General features: G+C 38.8%; 1 protein-coding gene across 1 annotated transcript; it reads left to right on the top strand.

Annotated features, from left to right (window-relative positions):
- Positions 1–1,507: 1,507 nt before the first annotated feature.
- On the top strand, positions 1,508–9,793 carry LOC117526632. The gene is made up of 4 exons (XM_034188685.1): positions 1,508–1,622; positions 2,439–2,768; positions 3,111–3,220; positions 9,626–9,793. The coding sequence occupies exons 1-4, from the start codon at positions 1,508–1,510 to the stop codon at positions 9,791–9,793; spliced, it is 723 nt and encodes a 240-aa protein (XP_034044576.1).
- The last annotated feature ends 8,771 nt before the right edge of the window (positions 9,794–18,564 follow it).

Below are 18,564 nucleotides of genomic sequence, written 5' to 3'. Positions count from 1 at the left end.
TAAAGTGTCACAATGGTTCATTTAACACCAGCTATTACATTCTTTGTCTCCTCAGTCAGTATTCTGCCATAGTTCATTATGGGCGGGAGACACTGGTATGCTCAGTGAGAAAATTCATTAAAAAAAAAAAAAAAATTTTCTTGTTATGATTGAGTCTGAGTTTAGAGAGGTGGGTCTATGACATGTTGAAACATCGCAAGATGGCGTCGCTTTATAAGATTTCACTGGAAAACAATGGTGCTGTGGAAAATTATGCTGCGCAGCTGCAAACCAATTAATGTTGATTAATCCAAGTAAAATTACCCAAGAAAACAGTAACCGAACACCTTTCATTTGAAAATCGGCATGCAAATCATAGAATGATAACACACCCGCCACTCTTCCATTATGGAGAGCCCTGCTAAAACTATGTATCTTGTGTGGTTGCTCTTTAGTTTTAAAACAGAAGTAATTGGGGTGAACTATCTTGTGGTTTTACCAGAACATCATGTTAATCATGTCGCATTGATTATTGTTCTCTATTTGTTGTCTCTTGTGGAGTCGTGCACTGTGTAAATGTACAAAGTAATGTTCTAATGTTTGTTCCACATCAGTAAAGTTCAAAGTTGGACGTTTACTAAAATAAAATAAAATAATAGAAACATTTGTACAGAAACCCTGGGGTACTTATTACTTTTGCACAGTACTGTACAATAAATACATATAAAATTCTATATTATAAAATTCTATATTTTTCCTCCAGTATTCTGACCATTTTAAACAACATTTTGGTCAATGACATTTATTCATTTTCATATGTATGAAATGATTTCTTATCAAAATACTATAAACTATTGCAATAAACATTTTTGATACTCCTGATACTGTGGTCATTTTGACATTTTGTTTACAATTTCAACAGGAAAAAAAAAGCTGGAACAATAACCCAAAAATCGAAGCAATATAACATAATTTAATTCTGTCACACATTCTAAACATAAGCAATTTTCATATGGTATTTTCCCCTATTTATAGTCCCACCCCCAATCTGCTCTAAATCCAGAACTCTGTATTCTGCTCTTTCACATTTTTGAATAACAGTCACATTAAGATGGTAATGTCACTGTGAATTTAGAGATTTTTGTTGGGGGGGGGTTCACTACATCTTTCGAGACTTCCTAAAACAAGGCATCCAGACAATATGTGTGTCATCACAGCCGTCTAATTTGTCAACTTTGCTTGACATCATAATGTGACACTGTTTAATTCCAGAAGTCTGACAAATTTGTTGTTCCAGGAAAGCAGAAGTCTTGTAGAAAAACAGGGTTTCAGTATCTAATTCCTTAGATATGATCATGCATTCAGATAATGACCTCTGATTTGACATTGACATGACCTGTGTTGCGAGAGCATGATGCAGTGAGTTTATCCAAGTTTGACTGAAATTATGTTTGTGTTTTACAGTGCTGCCAACTATCCCACATTGGGCAGGACAGTGCAAGTATTTACCCCGTGACCCGTGTCCCTCATGGGTGTGTTCGGGGTGCCCATTACTCCCACAGCTTGTGTAGGTCTCGGCATGCGCCGGACCCCTCTAGATACGCGTTGCACCCTTGGCGCTTGCGGCCAGGAGTGCCAAAAAGGCAAGAATAAGGAGAAGGATACTAGGGGCCCATGATTGACAGGGGGCCAGAGTGGCCCCTAATACAATTATAATACTGACAAAATAATATGGGGGTGGCCCAGTAAGATTTCTTTTCATGGGGCCCAAAATTCCTGGTGGCACCCCTGCTCGCAGTCACACATGTGTGTTCAAATGTTGGCAGGTATGATTTTAAAGCTATTAAAGTGAATAGAGACATGAACCTTACTGTTTTCCACTTTGCAGTGAAACCTATGAATGAAGCTAATGAACAAATAAAAGGAAACAGCGCCCCCACAGACAAGGAGGATCAGCAGGAGCTGGTCGGACATAAACTTGCTGGGTACACTGTAGCTATAAATTAAACCAGCTTCCAGATGAAAGCTTGACTTAAATCAGTATAAAACAGTCGAATCCAAAAAAAGGATAATGTTATTTTTGTGAGTGCCCTCACAAACACTTTAAAGAAAGCTGGGTGTTCACACAAACAAATCAGCGGAGCAGAGGACTCAACCACCAGCCAAAATATACAGGAGATAGTCGAGGGGAAAACTGCCACGATAAAAAAGCATTCATCTACTTGTGTTTCCAAATGTCACGATCACCTAACTGTATTTTTAAAAGCACAATTATACTGTACATTGCAACGCATACAGCAGTTTTGGTACGTTTTAGACTTTTATAGCTTAGCTACCCCCTCAACCACGGAACATGGTTCGTTCCAAAATGGCGGCGGTTTCTGTCAATATGGAGTGAAACTTTCCCATTTTTAGCTCGAAAATTTTGCGATTTTCCCAACACCTTTTCCGACGTGTAGTGACACTTTTAAGAAATAAGCGTCGTCCCGCTCCACCGACGTTCGTCGCTGACCGATCGGATCGCACGGCGTCGTTGTGTTGGACGTTTGTGAGCCCGATCCCTTGGCTGGAAGTTGATGTGTGTGACATTGCGATCATACCGACTGTTGTCATCGTCAGGTTTCTCAACGCGGAACCGTCCGCTGACTGTCTACCGGCCGTGGGGCTCGTCAGCTTGCCGATAAGTGTTTTTCGTTCGGCTGGGTTCGTGAAGAAGCGTGTGGACGTGTCGCTGCTGTTGGATGTTACCAGCACTCAGTGTCAGGCTCACTTTGGTTTGCTAGCATCGTGTAAGTAGCAGCTGATTTTCTGCCTCGCTTTGGACAAACGCCTGTTTTATAGCCGAAGAATAATATTATAATTAATCTGCTACTTGTTAACCAACAGTCCATTCGAGCCCGTTGTTTCCACTCATTTAATCGTAAAATAAGACCAAGTGTGTCGTGTACTCCCCTCTTATTGATGAATTAGCTATAACTAGTGGAGATTGTGTTTGTCTCATTGGCTTAACAGTTTAACTACTGTCAGTTACATCGAATACAAAATCAGGCCTGTGATTTTTCCGCTTCGATTTCCAAGATGCTTTTTTTTTAAACTATTTCCTGATTTTTTTTTTTTTTCATGATGGACAGCCATCCTGGCAAATCAAATGGAGAAGCTTCAGGACCTGAGCCAATCAGAGCTGCAGGAGCTCCTGGACAACTCGGAGAGGGTGGAGTCTATGGCTCTAGAGTCCGACGAGGTAAACTGACACCACTGTGTTTTCTATTTGGAAAGTAACACTTTTTTTTAGTGAGCAGTTATTTGTTTTTAATTTGATCAATCTTTCAGTAAAACTGTCGTTATATCTAAATAATCAGAAGACATTGAATCAAAATATTTAATGGCATTATACAAAAAGTCAGACGATGGATACATAAACAATTCCAAGTTACTAAATATGTCTTCATTTCATGTATGAACTTCAGTTATTAAGAAATACAGACATTATGGTATCTGATGTCTTCAGTCATTTTGCATAAACATGTACTCACTGTAAAAAAAAAAAAAAAAAAAAAAAAAAAGGAAAGAAAGAAAGAAAAAATAAGCAGTGTTTACTGTTTCTGCACTCTGGCAAAACACTTTCCTTCAAGATTAAGAAAGTTCTTTTTATTCTTGTTGTAGATCTCTCTGGAGTAGGCAGTTTTCAAAAAACTCTTAAAACTGGAGGAGGTCCATACAGGCTTCTGTCAGTATGATTGGAGGATCTTTGCATAATGAAACATTTGGCTGGTGCACCCCCATTAACGACTATATTGTGGGGTGGAACATAGAAGGATTTCAGTGCAAGAAGAGAGATCAGATCTAGGCTCGAGTGTCCCATGAGACTTTTGGCAAATTGACTTTGAAATCTTTTATTTTCTTCTTTAAAAGAAAGTCATAATGACCTACTCTGTGCCACTCCACCATGAAGCTGTGTAACTGCTGATGTAACAAAGGTTGCACTCTTAATCATTTAGAATGTTTGGCAAAATTTACATTATGCACAGTTTATTTTGTCACTGGCTCAAATGCCAAAAACTCCTACAGAGATGTCGGGGTTGGCTTGGTGGCTTCTCTCACTATCTTGCACGGTCACTCAGATTTTGAGGACTGCCTACTCCAGACAGATTTGCCATATGGTTCCATACTATTTGTATTTTTTAATGATGGATGTGTAAATTAAGTCCAGGACACATTCGGTGACTTGTGTGGAGGCAAAAATGATTTTAAGTTAAAGTGTCATGAGGCTGTTTGTAGAAATGAAATCAAGAAATTAACAGATTAAGTAATAGGCTTTTAATTCGAGGCTTCGAAGACACACGCAATGATGGAAAGTCTGAACAGCAGGATTTGAATGTGTGAGTGTGTGTGTGCACAGCATTTCTGAGGAGATCTCTTGTACATTCAGAGAAAGGCAGGGGCACAGCAAACAGTCACGTACACATTTTCCAGTAAAATGAAAACTGAGTTTCCCATAAAAACTCTCACTTAATAGTGAATGTTATCACAGTTTTTCGGTCTTGGAGAAGAGATGCTGAGTTTTACATAAAAACAATGAATAGAGTTTAGAATGCAAAGTTTTAGGCAGGCTATGTGTAAGACATTAAATGAATAATTTTGACACTACACTTGTAAATGTTCATGTATCCATCCTCTGACTTGTCTAAAGCAAACTTGTTCTGAAAGTGCTGATTTATATTCACACCAATATTTAGTTTGTCCTTAGGGCCTCTAAAAAAGGAGGGACTGAATAAAACTGTCTATAATTCCTAACCATTAAAGGTTAAAGTCTTTACTACAAGTACCTTTTAATTGTTTCATTTAAATTCCATTATGGTAATGTACAGAGGGCAAAATTACAGAAGTGGCCAGTTTACTTCTCCCTTTTTTGTTGTAGGAGCACACAGGGGCATAGCACAAATTCTGGGCCCTAGGTACTAGCCATATTGAAGACCCCCCCGTTATGCTCTTTTTTATTAACAGCAAACACCAAATTTCTAATGTGTAGTCAAACCAGGTCTAAATCATGTATACCTTAGATCACACCTGGGAGTCAGAACCCTTTTTAAAGTTGGGGGACCAATATTGAGTTGGGGGTCTGGGGGACCAAATTGCACCATTTTTCTAGAAAATGGTGCAATTGGTGGTCTGGGGGACCAAATTGCACATTTTTGGTCCCCCAGACCCCCCCACTCAGTATAGCTAGCTTTCAAGCTCACTTCTCTTTCAAAGAATTTGGTTAGCAGCTGCTTTCCCTCATTTAGTTTTCTTTCCCTGTCCTTTTTCTCTTCTTTTTTGACATCCAGACTTTGATTTTTTAGGAAAGACATTTTATTTCAACATAAACACTAGGGCTGCAACTAATTATTTACTAATCAGTTCATCGGTCAATTATTTTTTTCGATTAATCATTTTGGGGTTTTTTTACTTACATGTGAGTTTTGCCATTATTTCTTTGAGTATTATTAAAAGGCCTTTGTCACCAACATCAACGTTTTGAGCTTGTAACAAAGTTATGTTATATTCTCGTCAAAAACAGACCTGGAGTAGTGTTTTATTTTGCACATACATACATCACCGACATACAACAAGAGATTTCCATCAGGTTTAGATGCCTACAAGCAACTATCTCAACCACTGACAACATATTATAGAAGAGTCCAAGAAAGTATTTTAAAGGCCTGACAAAAGTGTAATATGTTATATTGAAAAAAGACACAAAATGTGTAGTTAACTACATTTTATTTTTTCCTTGTGTAAAAACACAGCTTAGATGTGGTTTCACCAAAACAAATTGTCATTAACTTAAATAAAACAGGGATGAAGTGGAGGTTTAAGAGTCCACTAGGTGTTCACAGGAAACACTTATTTCTCTATTTATTATGCTCATTGTTAGTTGGTTTAATCTTTTCTGTTTTGTTTTATCAGATTCTTTTTGTCTGTTCTCTAAAACTGTAATCGTGGCATTATTAGTTATTATTACTACTATTGGGGTTGTTTCGATTATTATTATTATTATTGATATATAAATAAAATGAATAAAATATTACATTTGTAATACATTTGACTATTTTAGGACAACAAACGCTGAGCCATGAATTATTATAGAGAAAACAAATGTGCTGACAGCTGCAACAGCTTAATGCCTAATTTCAACATTGAAAAACGGCATAGACATGCTAACAGGTTAGCATCGGTCCCCGTTTTTAAGTTATGAAATACATCTATCAACTGTTTCAGAAGACCATAACAGGTCAGATTAACATAAAAAGGTAAATGTTACTCACAGACATATGCTCTTTTGGGGTTTTAGTGGAGAAAAATTAAGATTAAGCGAAATAAAACACTGAATCTACAAAGGGACCAATCGAAGCAGTGATTCGCACGATTCACTGCTTCGATTGGTTCAAGGTTCAAAGCAAAGCCGCGCTGCAGAAACGTTTGATTTATATGGAAGAAATGAAACATTTGCGTAAAAGTTATTTAACAACTAATTGATGACTAAATTAGTTGACAACTATTTTAATAATCAATTAAATCGATTAGTTGTTTCAGCACTACTAAACACCTCCTTTTTCTGTGAGATCCCGTTTGGGATGTGTGTGTGGGGGGGAAGAGTGTCACCTGTGCGCCTGGACTAAACCATTGTAACAACTGTGCAGGGGTGGAAGGGCCCTCAGAGATCTTTCAATATTATTGTTAGAGCAGGAGTATGTTTTGCAACATTTATACATTCATTCGAATTATATTCTTTTACAACATGAATTGTATGGACAGTAATAACATGCAACACAAAAATGATTTAATGCCATTTTTTGTGCCCCCCCATGCCTCTGGGCCCTGGGTACATAGTACCCTTTACCCCCCAGTCCGACGCCCCTGGGAGCACATATCTGCAAAAGCCTTCTTTATTTAATTTGATAAGGTGGGAAATTTGAAAGTAATATTTAAGAGTTATCCACAAAGCAACAATAGACATTCAAACACATTCCCATTATTTCACAATGGCAGAATTCCTACTTTCACTCTGGTCCTGTGTGAATCCAAGAACCAACCCAAACTGTCACCTTGAGTACCGTTGTCACACTCATCAGTACAAACAAGGTCATACTTGTTTAAAACTCTGGTTTTATGGTAGAATTTAGTGGTAGACATAATGTGTGACGCCACTGAGGAACACTGCAGCAGTTCAAGCTTCTCAGTGGCCAGAATTATAGAACATTTATTATATTAGATATCGCTTCCATTTAAATGTACATCTGTTATAGTTCTCTAGGGGCCTCATTTTTAAAAATCTGTAGAAACCTGAGTAAACCTGTGTGTTCGCAGAAAAACGTGTATATGCATTGTTTTTGTCAGAGTTATAAAGATGTATGTAGGCATGGCTCACCTTGACTAATGTAAATTATGAACCTGCTTTCCTCTCGTATCTTTAGCCATGAAAGGATGTAGACACTACTTAAAATGAAACCTTTGCATATAAAACCTGTGTCTGAGGTTCTAAAGCAGTTCCCGTTTCCTCACACGGCCCACAACATGTCAATGGGGATAAACAAGGAAAAGCTCAATTTCAATGAAACCAAAATTAAGAGTCCCCGAGGGATGAAGAAAAGGGAATATATTTAATTTGGGAGCCTCTGTTCTAGGATCACGAACAAGAGAAAATCCACTGACGGAACTGAAGAAGGTAAAAGAGGCAAACAACTTGCATACTGCCACAACTATTTATAGCCCACAGCCAACAAAAATAAATGAATGAAGAATAGGGGTGGTTAAAATTTAAGAGACATCCAGTTAGTTACATTGTAGTTTGGTAAATTGTACACAATATAGGTGCCTGTGCATGAACAGAAATAATTTAATAAAAGCCCTGTGGCTTTGGCTGCTTTGTTTTACGTTAAATTACGTCTCACCTCGTTTGTCGTTTCCACTTCACCATTCTAGGTTGGTCTGGAAAAACGTGTGTAGAAATGGTGTGAGGTGTGCATGAGGTCCCTTGAACAGTTTTTTGTGTTTACTTTACACATCATTTATAAATGGCTTTAGTGAGAACAGACTGCTTGGTGAAACAAACCACCACAGGCTGGAGTCTCTACCATTTGTAGTTGTAGGGTCGCTCTTAGGTGCTGCATTATTTGGAAAACTTTCAATATGACAGAGTTAACCAATACAGTAATAGGTTTGTATTATCTGCATTTGTTTAATCATATTTTACCTTTTTAATGTTGTTTAGTTCATTGTGTTAACATTTCCTAAACTATAACATTGTAACATTATGTTTCCTAAACTGTTGCAGCACTTATTAGAAGGCATATACGGGGTCTGTTAGAAAAGTAACGGACCTTTTTATTTTTTTCAAAAACCATATGGATTTGAATCATGTGTGATTGCATCAGCCAAGCATGAACCTTCGTGCGCATGCGTGAGTTTTTTCATGCCTGTCGGTTGCGTCATTCGCCTGTGAGCAGGCTTTGTGTGAGCAGTGGTCCACCCCTCTCGTCGGATTTTATTCTGAATAAATGTCTGAACGATTTGGAGCTTTGCTGCATCAAATTTTCCAGAAACTGTGAGAGACCTCCAGGTGGGCACCTTTTGGAAAATTCAGATGGCTTTCAGGGACGATTTTATGGGGATTACACAGATTAAGGAGTGCTCCAGCTGGTTTAAAGACCGCCCACAGCTGCTGAGACCGTGGCGCGCTCCCAGCGCTGATCGACATGCTCAGACCCCGCTGAATCAACCAGATCATTTCCAACGTGAAGGCTTTGTTGATCCGGGACGTCGTCTGACTTACACAAAATGGCAGGAGACGTGGACATCAGTACCATTTCGGCACATTCCACTGTTACAGGAGTATTTTCATGGAAAGAGAAGCGGAGGGATGCGCCACGGAGCGTTCATGGCACGGGACAAAACCACCTCCGTGTTGGTCTCACATGACGGCTTTCAGATGGCTTTCGGTGGCTTTTCAGTCATGTGACTATCCGAGAAATTGTGGATGAGCCTGGACATGCCAGAACATGTCCTGTGAGGCTTCATCACGGCGTGCTTTGCGCCATGCGGCACCGCCGCGACCCGTGGAATTCCTCCGCACGTCTGCTCAATGTGCCGAAAAAGTGTTGATGTCCACGTCTTCCGCAATTCCTGTGCTAGTCAGACGACGTCCGGATCAACACAGCGTCCAGTTTGGAAATGAACGGCACATTCCACTGTTACAGGAGTTTTTGTCATGGAAAGAGGAGCCTTGAGGCAACTTTGTTGGGATTTGGTGCTATATAAATGAAATAAATTGAAATTGAAGGGTTTCACAAACAGGTCCTCAAAGGTTTTTTTTTCCATTTGTTTGAGAATAGGTTGAATGGAATGATTTGACCACAGGGAGAAAAAATTTCTAATATTGAGTAGTATTGTGGACATAATTACTGCATTTATCGGGTTCTTTTTATTTGAAATCGCTGTTTGTTACCATGAATCCCTCAGTACTCTTAAACAACAGCCTTTCACTTTTACTCCTCGCTGAATGACACTTGCCGGTTATTTTTATTTATTTTTTTAATCTCAACATAGCACCACCCTTGTCACTGAAAAAGGAGATTTGTCTGATTGCTTTGTTTCTCTTTTTCAGATCCAGAACATCCAGCTGGAGAGAGAAATGGCACTGGCATCAAACCGCAGCCTGGCCGAGCAAAACCTGGACATGAAACCTCGTCTGGAGTCACAGAAGGAGATGCTGGGGGGAGATATTCTGAGCTTGAGGCAGTTAGAGAAAAGTACAAAGAACACCGTGCACTGAGAGGTAGGAGATTTTTGTTTTGTTTTCCTAAGGTGGGAGGTGTCGGAGATCACTGGGCGGGTGGATAACTGTAGCGAGCGTTGGAGACGTGTTTGTGGACTTGCTCCTTTGTTTGTCTCCATACTGTCTCATATTATTACAGTACAACCTCAGTTCCAATGAAGTTGGGACGTGTGTGAAATGTAAATTACTGTGGTAATTGTATTTGTGGTGTATTCAATTGAATATAGGTTGAAGAGGATTTGCAAATCATTGTATTCTGTTTATAATTTACATTTCACAACGTCCCAACTTCATTGTAATTGGGGTTGTACAGTAGTGTTCAGATAATAGTAGTGCTATGTGACTAAAAAGATTAATCCAGGTTTTGAGTGTATTTCTTATTGTTACATGGGAAACAAGTTACCAGTAGATTCAGTAGATTCTCACAAATCCAACAAGACCAAGCATTCATGATATGCACACTCTTAAGGCTATGAAATTGGACTATTAGTTAAAAAAAAAAGTAGAAAAGGGGGTGTTCACAATAATAGTAGTGTGACATTCAGTCATTGAGTTTGTCAGTTTATGGAACAACAGGTGTGAATCAGGTGTCCCTATTTAAGGATGAAGCCCACCTGTGAACATGCTTTTCTCTTTGAAAGCCTGAGGAAAATGGGACGTTCAAGACATTGTTCAGAAGAACAGAGTAGTTTGATTAAAACGTTTATTGGAGAGGGGAAAAAACTTATACGCAGGTGCAAAACATTATAGGCTGTTCATCTACAATGATCTCCAATGCTTTAAAATGGACAAAAAAAACAGAGATGCGTGTAAGAAAACGGAAAACAACCATCAAAATGGATAGAAGAATAACCAGAATGGCAAAGGCTCACCCATTGATCAGCTCCAGAATGATCAGAGACAGTCTGGAGTTACCTGTAAGTGCTGTGACAGTTAGAAGACGCCTGTGTGAAGCTAATTTATTTGCAAGAATCCCCCGCAAAGTCCCTCTGTTAAATAAAAGACGTGCAGAAGAGGTTACAATTTGCCAAAGAACACATCAACTGGCCCTAAAGAGAAATGGAGAAGATTTGCAACATGCTTCTGAAAATGTTTCACTGTTTAGAAGCACACAAAATCCTAAACAAAGCAACATGCTTCTGAAAATGTTTCATTATTTAGAAGTACACAAAACAAGCAACGTTATGAAAACGGTTCGCTGTTTAGAAGCACACAAAATCCTAAACAAAGCAACTGCTTCTGAAAATGTTTCACTGTTTAGAAGCACACAAATCCTAAACAAAGCAACGTGCTTCTGAAAATGTTTCACTGTTTAGAAGCACACAAAATCCTAAACAAAGCAACGTGCTTCTGAAAATGTTTCACTGTTTAGAAGCACACAAAATCCTAAACAAAGCAACATGCTTCTGAAAATGTTTCACTGTTTAGAAGCACACAAAATCCTAAACAAAGCAACATGCTTCTGAAATGTTTCACTGTTTAGAAGCACACAAACCGCTAAATGAAGCAAGTGCTTTCAAAAATGGTTCACTGTTTGGAATTGCACAAAAATAGAGCCTGGGTGATTCATTGGGCAGCACAGTCTCGTTTGAGGGCGGGCGCTAAAGGGGTAAAATATGACGCATATGATGTAATTTCTCTACTTCCGGGGATGGAAACACTGCTCTTTCTCTGAGTTTTTGGGCAAATTACACATAAAGTGAAAATGCAAAGAAAAAGTGACAGTGTGGTGGAAAGTGGACATGTGTTGTGGTTTGTTTATGACCCAGAGCTTAAACGTGTCGAGGCGGTTTTGCAGACGAGAGAATGTAGCTACTCTGGTTAGTTGTGTAGGTTAACACTTACCCACACGACCTCTCCCATTTCCTTGTCTCTCTCCACTGGGAACCCAAAAACTGCAGTTTTCGCGACCGCTTCGGTGATTGCAGCCGAAAACATAATGGTGCCCATTTTCCCGTGTGAAGTTATGCTGTGTATATATTGCACAACGGGAGTGGCTGTCCCCATAAGTCAGGGGTAGGCAACCTGTTCCAGAAAGAGCCATGAGGTGCAGGTTTTCTTTGCAGCCACTGACTCCACCAGGTGATTTCACTGATTAACTGATTCCATCTGCTCAAAGTGATATCTGCTCAAAGTGATATTAATCAGTAAAACCTGGTGGAGTCAGTGGCTGCAAAGAAAACCTGCACCCTCATGGCTCTTTCTGGAACAGGTTGCCTACCCCTGCCATAAGTGGTTAAATCCCGCGATATCACACAGGGTTCAAACGAGACTGCGCTGCCCTATTGGCGTAGAATATCAGCCAATATAAGCGTTTCATGAACATATCGGTATTTTTGTCATTTTTGCCAATATGAAAACTTTTGTTTTACTGAATAAACAATGCAGAAAAACATCTGCTATCATTAGGTAGTTTGTCCGACAGAAGGTGCTTTTCAATCAAGTGGGCGTTTTACTCGTATAGCAACAACAGACAAGTGGTTGCTATGACATCAGCTAGGCGGGGCCAAAATGGGTGAGAAGTCTATTTATGTAAATGCAGAGTGATAAGAATCTGCCAAGCATCCAAGTTAAGGCAGCATGATGTATGCTGGTTGGTTATATTTCAGGTTATTTAATAAATTTCATGTTTAAACTATAAAACATCAAACATTAATTACATTTCTTCATCATAAGGGCTTGATAAGTAAATGTTAGGAATCACTGCCATTTTTTTAATGTATACACCTGTATCATAAATTTTTTATGATATTAAATATTGGCCTCGCAAAAATCTATATCGTCAGGCTCTATACAAAACCGCTGAGAGTTGCGATCGCTTCCTGTTCACGTCATTCTGGGGGAAAGTGGAAGTTTGCTCTTTGACGCCCTGCTTATTGTCCTTTACAGCACTGTTTGTCCAATTTGTTCTAGAGTAATATATATATGTCTGAAAATTGGTTTATGTTTATTAAATTCCATGCAGGTTAAATGTAGCAGACACGGATTATTTGGAATATTTGTTTAGCAAGTTTTCAGGGTCTCATGCATGCAGGTTCTTATTAATGTGATGAAAAGCATAAAAAATACATTTTAATAGTATAATGTTCATTTGCAATTGTTGTTTAGACTGCAGTGACACTCTGGCGCGCAAGGGATTATGGGATATCTCAATAGGGTGAATGTCAGCAAATTTCCAAATGTGCAGATGACAATAGTGACATTTAGTGTACAATGGGAGAAAAATGCAAACATTTCTGGCTATGTCCCCTTTACCTTCTTATTGTCACGTAAATAAGAGTGTATCTACAAGACAGTATTGTTACAGTAACACTTATTTTAAGTTACTCTTATATGTGGGTTACTGATGTTTATGCTTGCTAAAGTTATTTTCCATCACTACAAAACTTTTTACAACATAAGTCAATGATGTCACAAAATCAATTCCGTCTTATAATTAATGTGGTAAAGATTCATGACAAATTAAAGTCGGTACAGTATAGCAACAACTGTAACACACACACAACAAACGGTACAAAGCAGTGATCCATTTTTAAATCCCAAATATTTAGACAGCAACTCAGGTTGCAGAACGCTCACACAGGGATCAAACACGTCTGTTGGGGTTCAGACTTTGTGGGAAGTCTTGTTTTTCCTGCAACATACTGTGAATAAACTTGTGCTCTGTAGTAATGCTGCCTGCTTCAGGCCAGAACCAGCTTTTTCCTCTACGTTTTCATTATTTTGGAGTAATTCTACTCTCAAAACCACACATCAATTAACTCACAAACTAAACCCTCAAACACTTTTGCCAAAGTAACTCATTTCTAGTGTTGACTAATATGTTCGCTCCACTTCTGTAGGGCTTCAGAAATTCCTTTTTTCAACCTCCCGGACTTTGTTCCCCCGCACTTTTCCTTGGATGCCCTCCTCCTCTTTGTGTTCTCCTCTTCCTCCTCCTCCTCCTCCTGGACCCTTGTTCCTCCCACCACATCTGCTTCTCATCCAGCAGCATTCCTGTCTTTCCTAAGAGGATTCTGACATGTGGTTTTGATGAACTAACACTCACTCTGTTCCTTTTTCTTCACTCTTTTACAACCTCATTCTTTTTTGTATTTCTCTTTTTTTCCCTTCCCATACAAGCACACATGAATGCACGTGCACGAATACACTCACGAATGTGCTCATACAAACACACAGCACTTTGCTGGATTGGCTTCCTGACCTCCTTTGGCTTCTCAGTGTTTCACTCCCTGTCAGTGTTGCCACAGTTACTTTGAAAAGTAACTTTCTTATTTACTATATACAGTTACTTCATTAGCAGCTTCATGCAGTTACTTTGTTACAGTGGCGGGCACAGATAACCAAAAAATTACCTTCGATAACAGATAATCAGATAACTGAAAAGTTATCTTTCATAAAGATAAAATGATAAACCACCCAAAAATGTATCGGAAGTTACAGATAGATAACCGATAAATTCCAGTATTGTCTCTGGTACATTTGCAACTACTAACAAACTGAATTTGAGTTTTAACACCACGATCGCTTCTGGTAGCATCAAAAGCGACAACAGACCCAAACAATGACCCCGCACTTCTGTCTTTGAACATCTCGCCCCCTGCTGGAAGCTCTTGTTTACTTCAAGGCTTTCAGCACAGAAGCAAGCTGAGAGCAGCCACAAAGCCAAGCTCTCTACCCAATCACAATGCTCCGGTCAGGCGGAGGTCTTGGAAAATAAAGCAGTGCTGAGTTATGGTTTTGATCTATAAATAACATTAATACCGATAGAATAACTCCATTAATGTCAATTCTGTCATTTGTACAAAGTTAAAATATAGCATATCTTTTAATGTTGAATAATGCACTAATTCTGAGGTTTTGTAACAAACACAGACAGATCGCAAAGGATTCTGGGTAAAATGTGTCTCTGCTAAACACTGATTGATTCGAACTTTTTACAGTTTATCATAATGAATGAATTACATAATTCATTCATTATTATGTAACCCAACATGTTAATGTGACGTGTGTTGGTGTTTACAGATAAATGTGCTTTTGTAAAATATTCAATTTTTTATTTGTAAAAACAGGCATTTTTACAGTCATCGCAAAATGGTTTGCATATAGAGAGAATGTGCGCTCATTTTATTATATTGTGTGCACGCTTTATGATGTTGTGTGCACGTTTTATTATATTGTAAAACATGCACTCAATATTGTCTTGACACATAAATGTTGGCTATTCGCCTTATTGACTTTTCAAATCCCGCAAAACTTTGGAGAGGTCGCCACACTGCGAGATCTCAGTAACATTAAGAACTGCATTGAGATGCTCTGATCACGCTGCACTAACCGCTGCACACAGACAACACCATTAACATCACAACATAAAACTATTTTTATATTGTGCCTAAAACTCTCATGAATACATTCTCTGGGTTTACAGACGTTATTGTTTTATTTTATGTAAACATGGGAGAATCACAGGCTGTCTTTCTGTTATTTTCAATGTGAGTTGCTGCGAGCTACGCTCGCTTCCTGATGATGTCGTTCTGGGGGAAAGTGAAGTTTGCTCTTTAACGTCTTGATTATTGTTCTTTACAACACTGTTTGTCCTCTTTGTTCGAGACTAATATATATATAATATGTCTGAAATTTGGTTTGCGTTTATTAAATTCCACGCAGATTAAACGTAACAGACACGGATTATTTGTTATAACTGTTTTAGCAAGTTTTCAGGGTATCGTGCATGCAGTCTCTTATTAATGTGACAAAAAGCATTAAAAAATACATTTTTGTAGTATAATATTAATTTACAACTGTCATCGTGTTGATTCTCTATATTGTTTGACTGCAGCGACTCTCTGGCACGCAAGGGATTATGGGATAGTCAATAGGGCAAATGAACACTACTGGCCAGTAGATGGCAGTAGAGACCTTGAAAACTTGCCAAAACAAAATTCCAGATAATTCGTGTCTGCTACATTTAAGATGCGTGGAATTTAATAAACGCAGACACAGTAACACCGTCTATAAACCCAGAGAATATATTCACGAGAATTTTAGGCACTGGAGTTTAATGCTGTTGTCCGTAGAGCCTGATCAGAGTGTTTTCAAATGCATTTCTCATGTCGTGAACGTACTGAGATTACCCTATCCTACCCATAATGCACTGCCGGGCGCAGCATATATCCACACTAAAACCTTAAAAATTAGCTCATTACTTTAAAACTAAAACATATATCTGATATTTTCACTTTATAAAACTTCAGACATGACATTAATTTAAATAACTTGTCCAAAATTAGTTTGGTTAAAAGTTGAACCATAAGTTAAAAATGTATGCCTCTGGATGACTTGGGTGATATTGCCCACGTATCAGTATGGGGTTAAAAGAAATGAGGGGGTTTTTTTTGGGACCAGTTCTCCTTTGCTTGCAGAGGATAGAGCCGTTTCTTCTTAAAACAGCTCTTCTCTGTTTTGCAGAGGGTAGAACTACACATCAGCTACGAAACATTTAACAGGTAGGTCCTCAACTGGTTTTATCAACTGATTTTAAGTTTTATAAATATTTGTAGCTGTTCAGCTTTATTTACCACGTTATCAGTCTAAAATTTCGGACAAACAAAATTTATCGCAGGATAATTAGTCCGATAATGGCTTTTAAAGTTATCTAAAAAGATAATCCGATAATGAAAACATCATCTTCGATAATTATCAGTTATCGGATTATCGGAACTGTGCCCACCACTGCTTTGTAACTAGTAATCAGCAAAGTTAGGTTACTAGTCACTTTATTAGTGACATTCAGCAGCTGCCGACAAGTTGTCTGCAGCTGCTAATGAAGTAACTATTATTTACTTTTTACAGTTACATTTTACAATTATTTTAAAATAACTTTTCAGAGTTACTGTAGCAACACTGCTCCCAGTGTTTTTGTGAGTGTCTTTCTCATGCTCTTGGAAACATCATGTGCATCTGAAAATATCAATATTCTTTCCTCAAAAATCAAACTATCAACTATTATCATTCTCTGTTGGTAAATTTGTAAGTTATGTGATCACCCTGTGATAGACTGGCGTCCTGTCCAGGGTGTACTCCACCTCTTGCCCTATGATTGTTGGGATAGGCTTCCGCTCCCCTGTGATCCTTAAATGGAATAAGAAGACATAGAAAATTAATGAATAAAAGTTATATGATCAGCCATGAGACAGTGCCCAGTAGTGTTCTATAGTGTTGACAACATTATCTATCTATAAAGCAAAAAGCGTCTGTGTATGTGTGTACGTGGCTCGCGTATCTCTGTTTATCAGATCAGCCTCAATTTTCGGATATGGCTTGTGAATGGCACGATGATGTGCATCCTTTATTATGAAAATTTTGGGGATTAATTTTCAAAATTTTTTTTGAAGTCTTCATCATTATTGGCACAAAGCAGATGTTCTCACGCGCCAGTCTCGACAAAGATGAGTCACTCTCTGTCTTAAACAGATGCCTATCTGTAACGCATTCAAGGAGGAGAGATGGAAGAAATAAATAATACACGAACACTCAGAGTTATGCAAGCCACAGACACACAGATGCTTCTTGCATTATTATCACAAGGCTGAACGTTCTCACGCACCAACTTTGACAAAGATCATCAACAAAGCTCCCACTTTTCCATAGGAATACGTACTTCCTACTGGCACTGCACTAGTTCAAGACAATTTAGAAGCGCTTTAGGTTTTTCACTGCCACAGTATGAAAATGTTTGAATCTAAAAAAAAAAAAAAAAAAAGGAACTTTGGACTCGTTAGGTATCTGGTTGTACTTTAGATGGCAGTTTCATTTCCTGCTATCCGTTCTTTGTGTGGGGCTAAGGACTGTCAGCAACACTACGCCACAAAATGGTCAGAAATGTTTGCGTTATGAAAACCAGTACTATTTCCCATGAACTTAATCTGTATCCAAATTAAATTGTATCCATCACCACTTTTTGTTTGCTCCCATACAGTCAAGCTTCTTTTTCTAGTTTGTGTTTTTTTGCCATGGAATTTTGACAAGTCAAATCATAATTACAGATAGTCAAATTATCATGTGGCTGATTGGAAATGCAGTATCTTAATGTGGTTAATGATTTTTTTAACTTTCCATTTTCACATAAACAATGTTACATTTATTCCTCTGCAGGTGTATTTGGATCAGAGTGCGTTACTGAAGTTCTTCCCCCGCCCCTACAACATCATGTCTTCTGGAGGGGAAGAAATCAACCACAAGCTTACCGCTTTTACTCGTGGTTTGACCCTGAGGCTGCTGCGGTGAGCATCACTACACCACCCATGCAAAATTAAGTGAAGCATTCTTGACCTATACATATTGTTATTCAGCGGTCGTAAATTAATTCAAGTTTTATTGTCATGCAAAATGTTCCAAACTCTCCTTTTGTGTAGGTAGTGACCATTCTGCTGGGGCTGTTCCAGGTGTCTACTGTCTGTCCCTGTGGGTCACCTGGCCATCACTTTGCCAAAACTCTTCATGCTACCACTTGTCATCGGAGTTATAGTACGTTAACCTTCTGTTGATGGTGTTGTATAGCAAGTCCTAATGACCCACTCGTCACTTATTTTCAACCCACTTATCCAGGATCAGGTCATGGGTGCAACAGCTCCAGTAGGGGACCCCAAACTTCCCTTTCCCAGGCCACATTAAACCATGTCTGACTGGGGGATCCCGAGCATTACCAGGCCAGTGTGGAGATATGCACCTAGTCCTGGGTCTTCCCCAGGGTCTCCTCCCAGCTGGAC

This window comes from Thalassophryne amazonica, chromosome 15 (assembly GCF_902500255.1).
Source record: "Thalassophryne amazonica chromosome 15, fThaAma1.1, whole genome shotgun sequence".
Classification (NCBI taxonomy): domain Eukaryota; kingdom Metazoa; phylum Chordata; class Actinopteri; order Batrachoidiformes; family Batrachoididae; genus Thalassophryne; species Thalassophryne amazonica.
This window is presented reverse-complemented; position numbering and strand designations above follow the sequence as displayed.

Coding starts and splice junctions, on each gene's coding strand:
- LOC117526632 (XM_034188685.1), top strand. CDS start 1,508: ATGGGTGTGTTCGGGGTGCCCATTACTCCCACAGCTTGTGTAGGTCTC. Junction 1,623..2,438: donor CGGCCAGGAGTGCCAAAAAG/GCAAGAATAAGG, acceptor TCCGACGTGTAG/TGACACTTTTAAGAAATAAG. Junction 3,221..9,625: donor TGGCTCTAGAGTCCGACGAG/GTAAACTGACAC, acceptor TCTCTTTTTCAG/ATCCAGAACATCCAGCTGGA.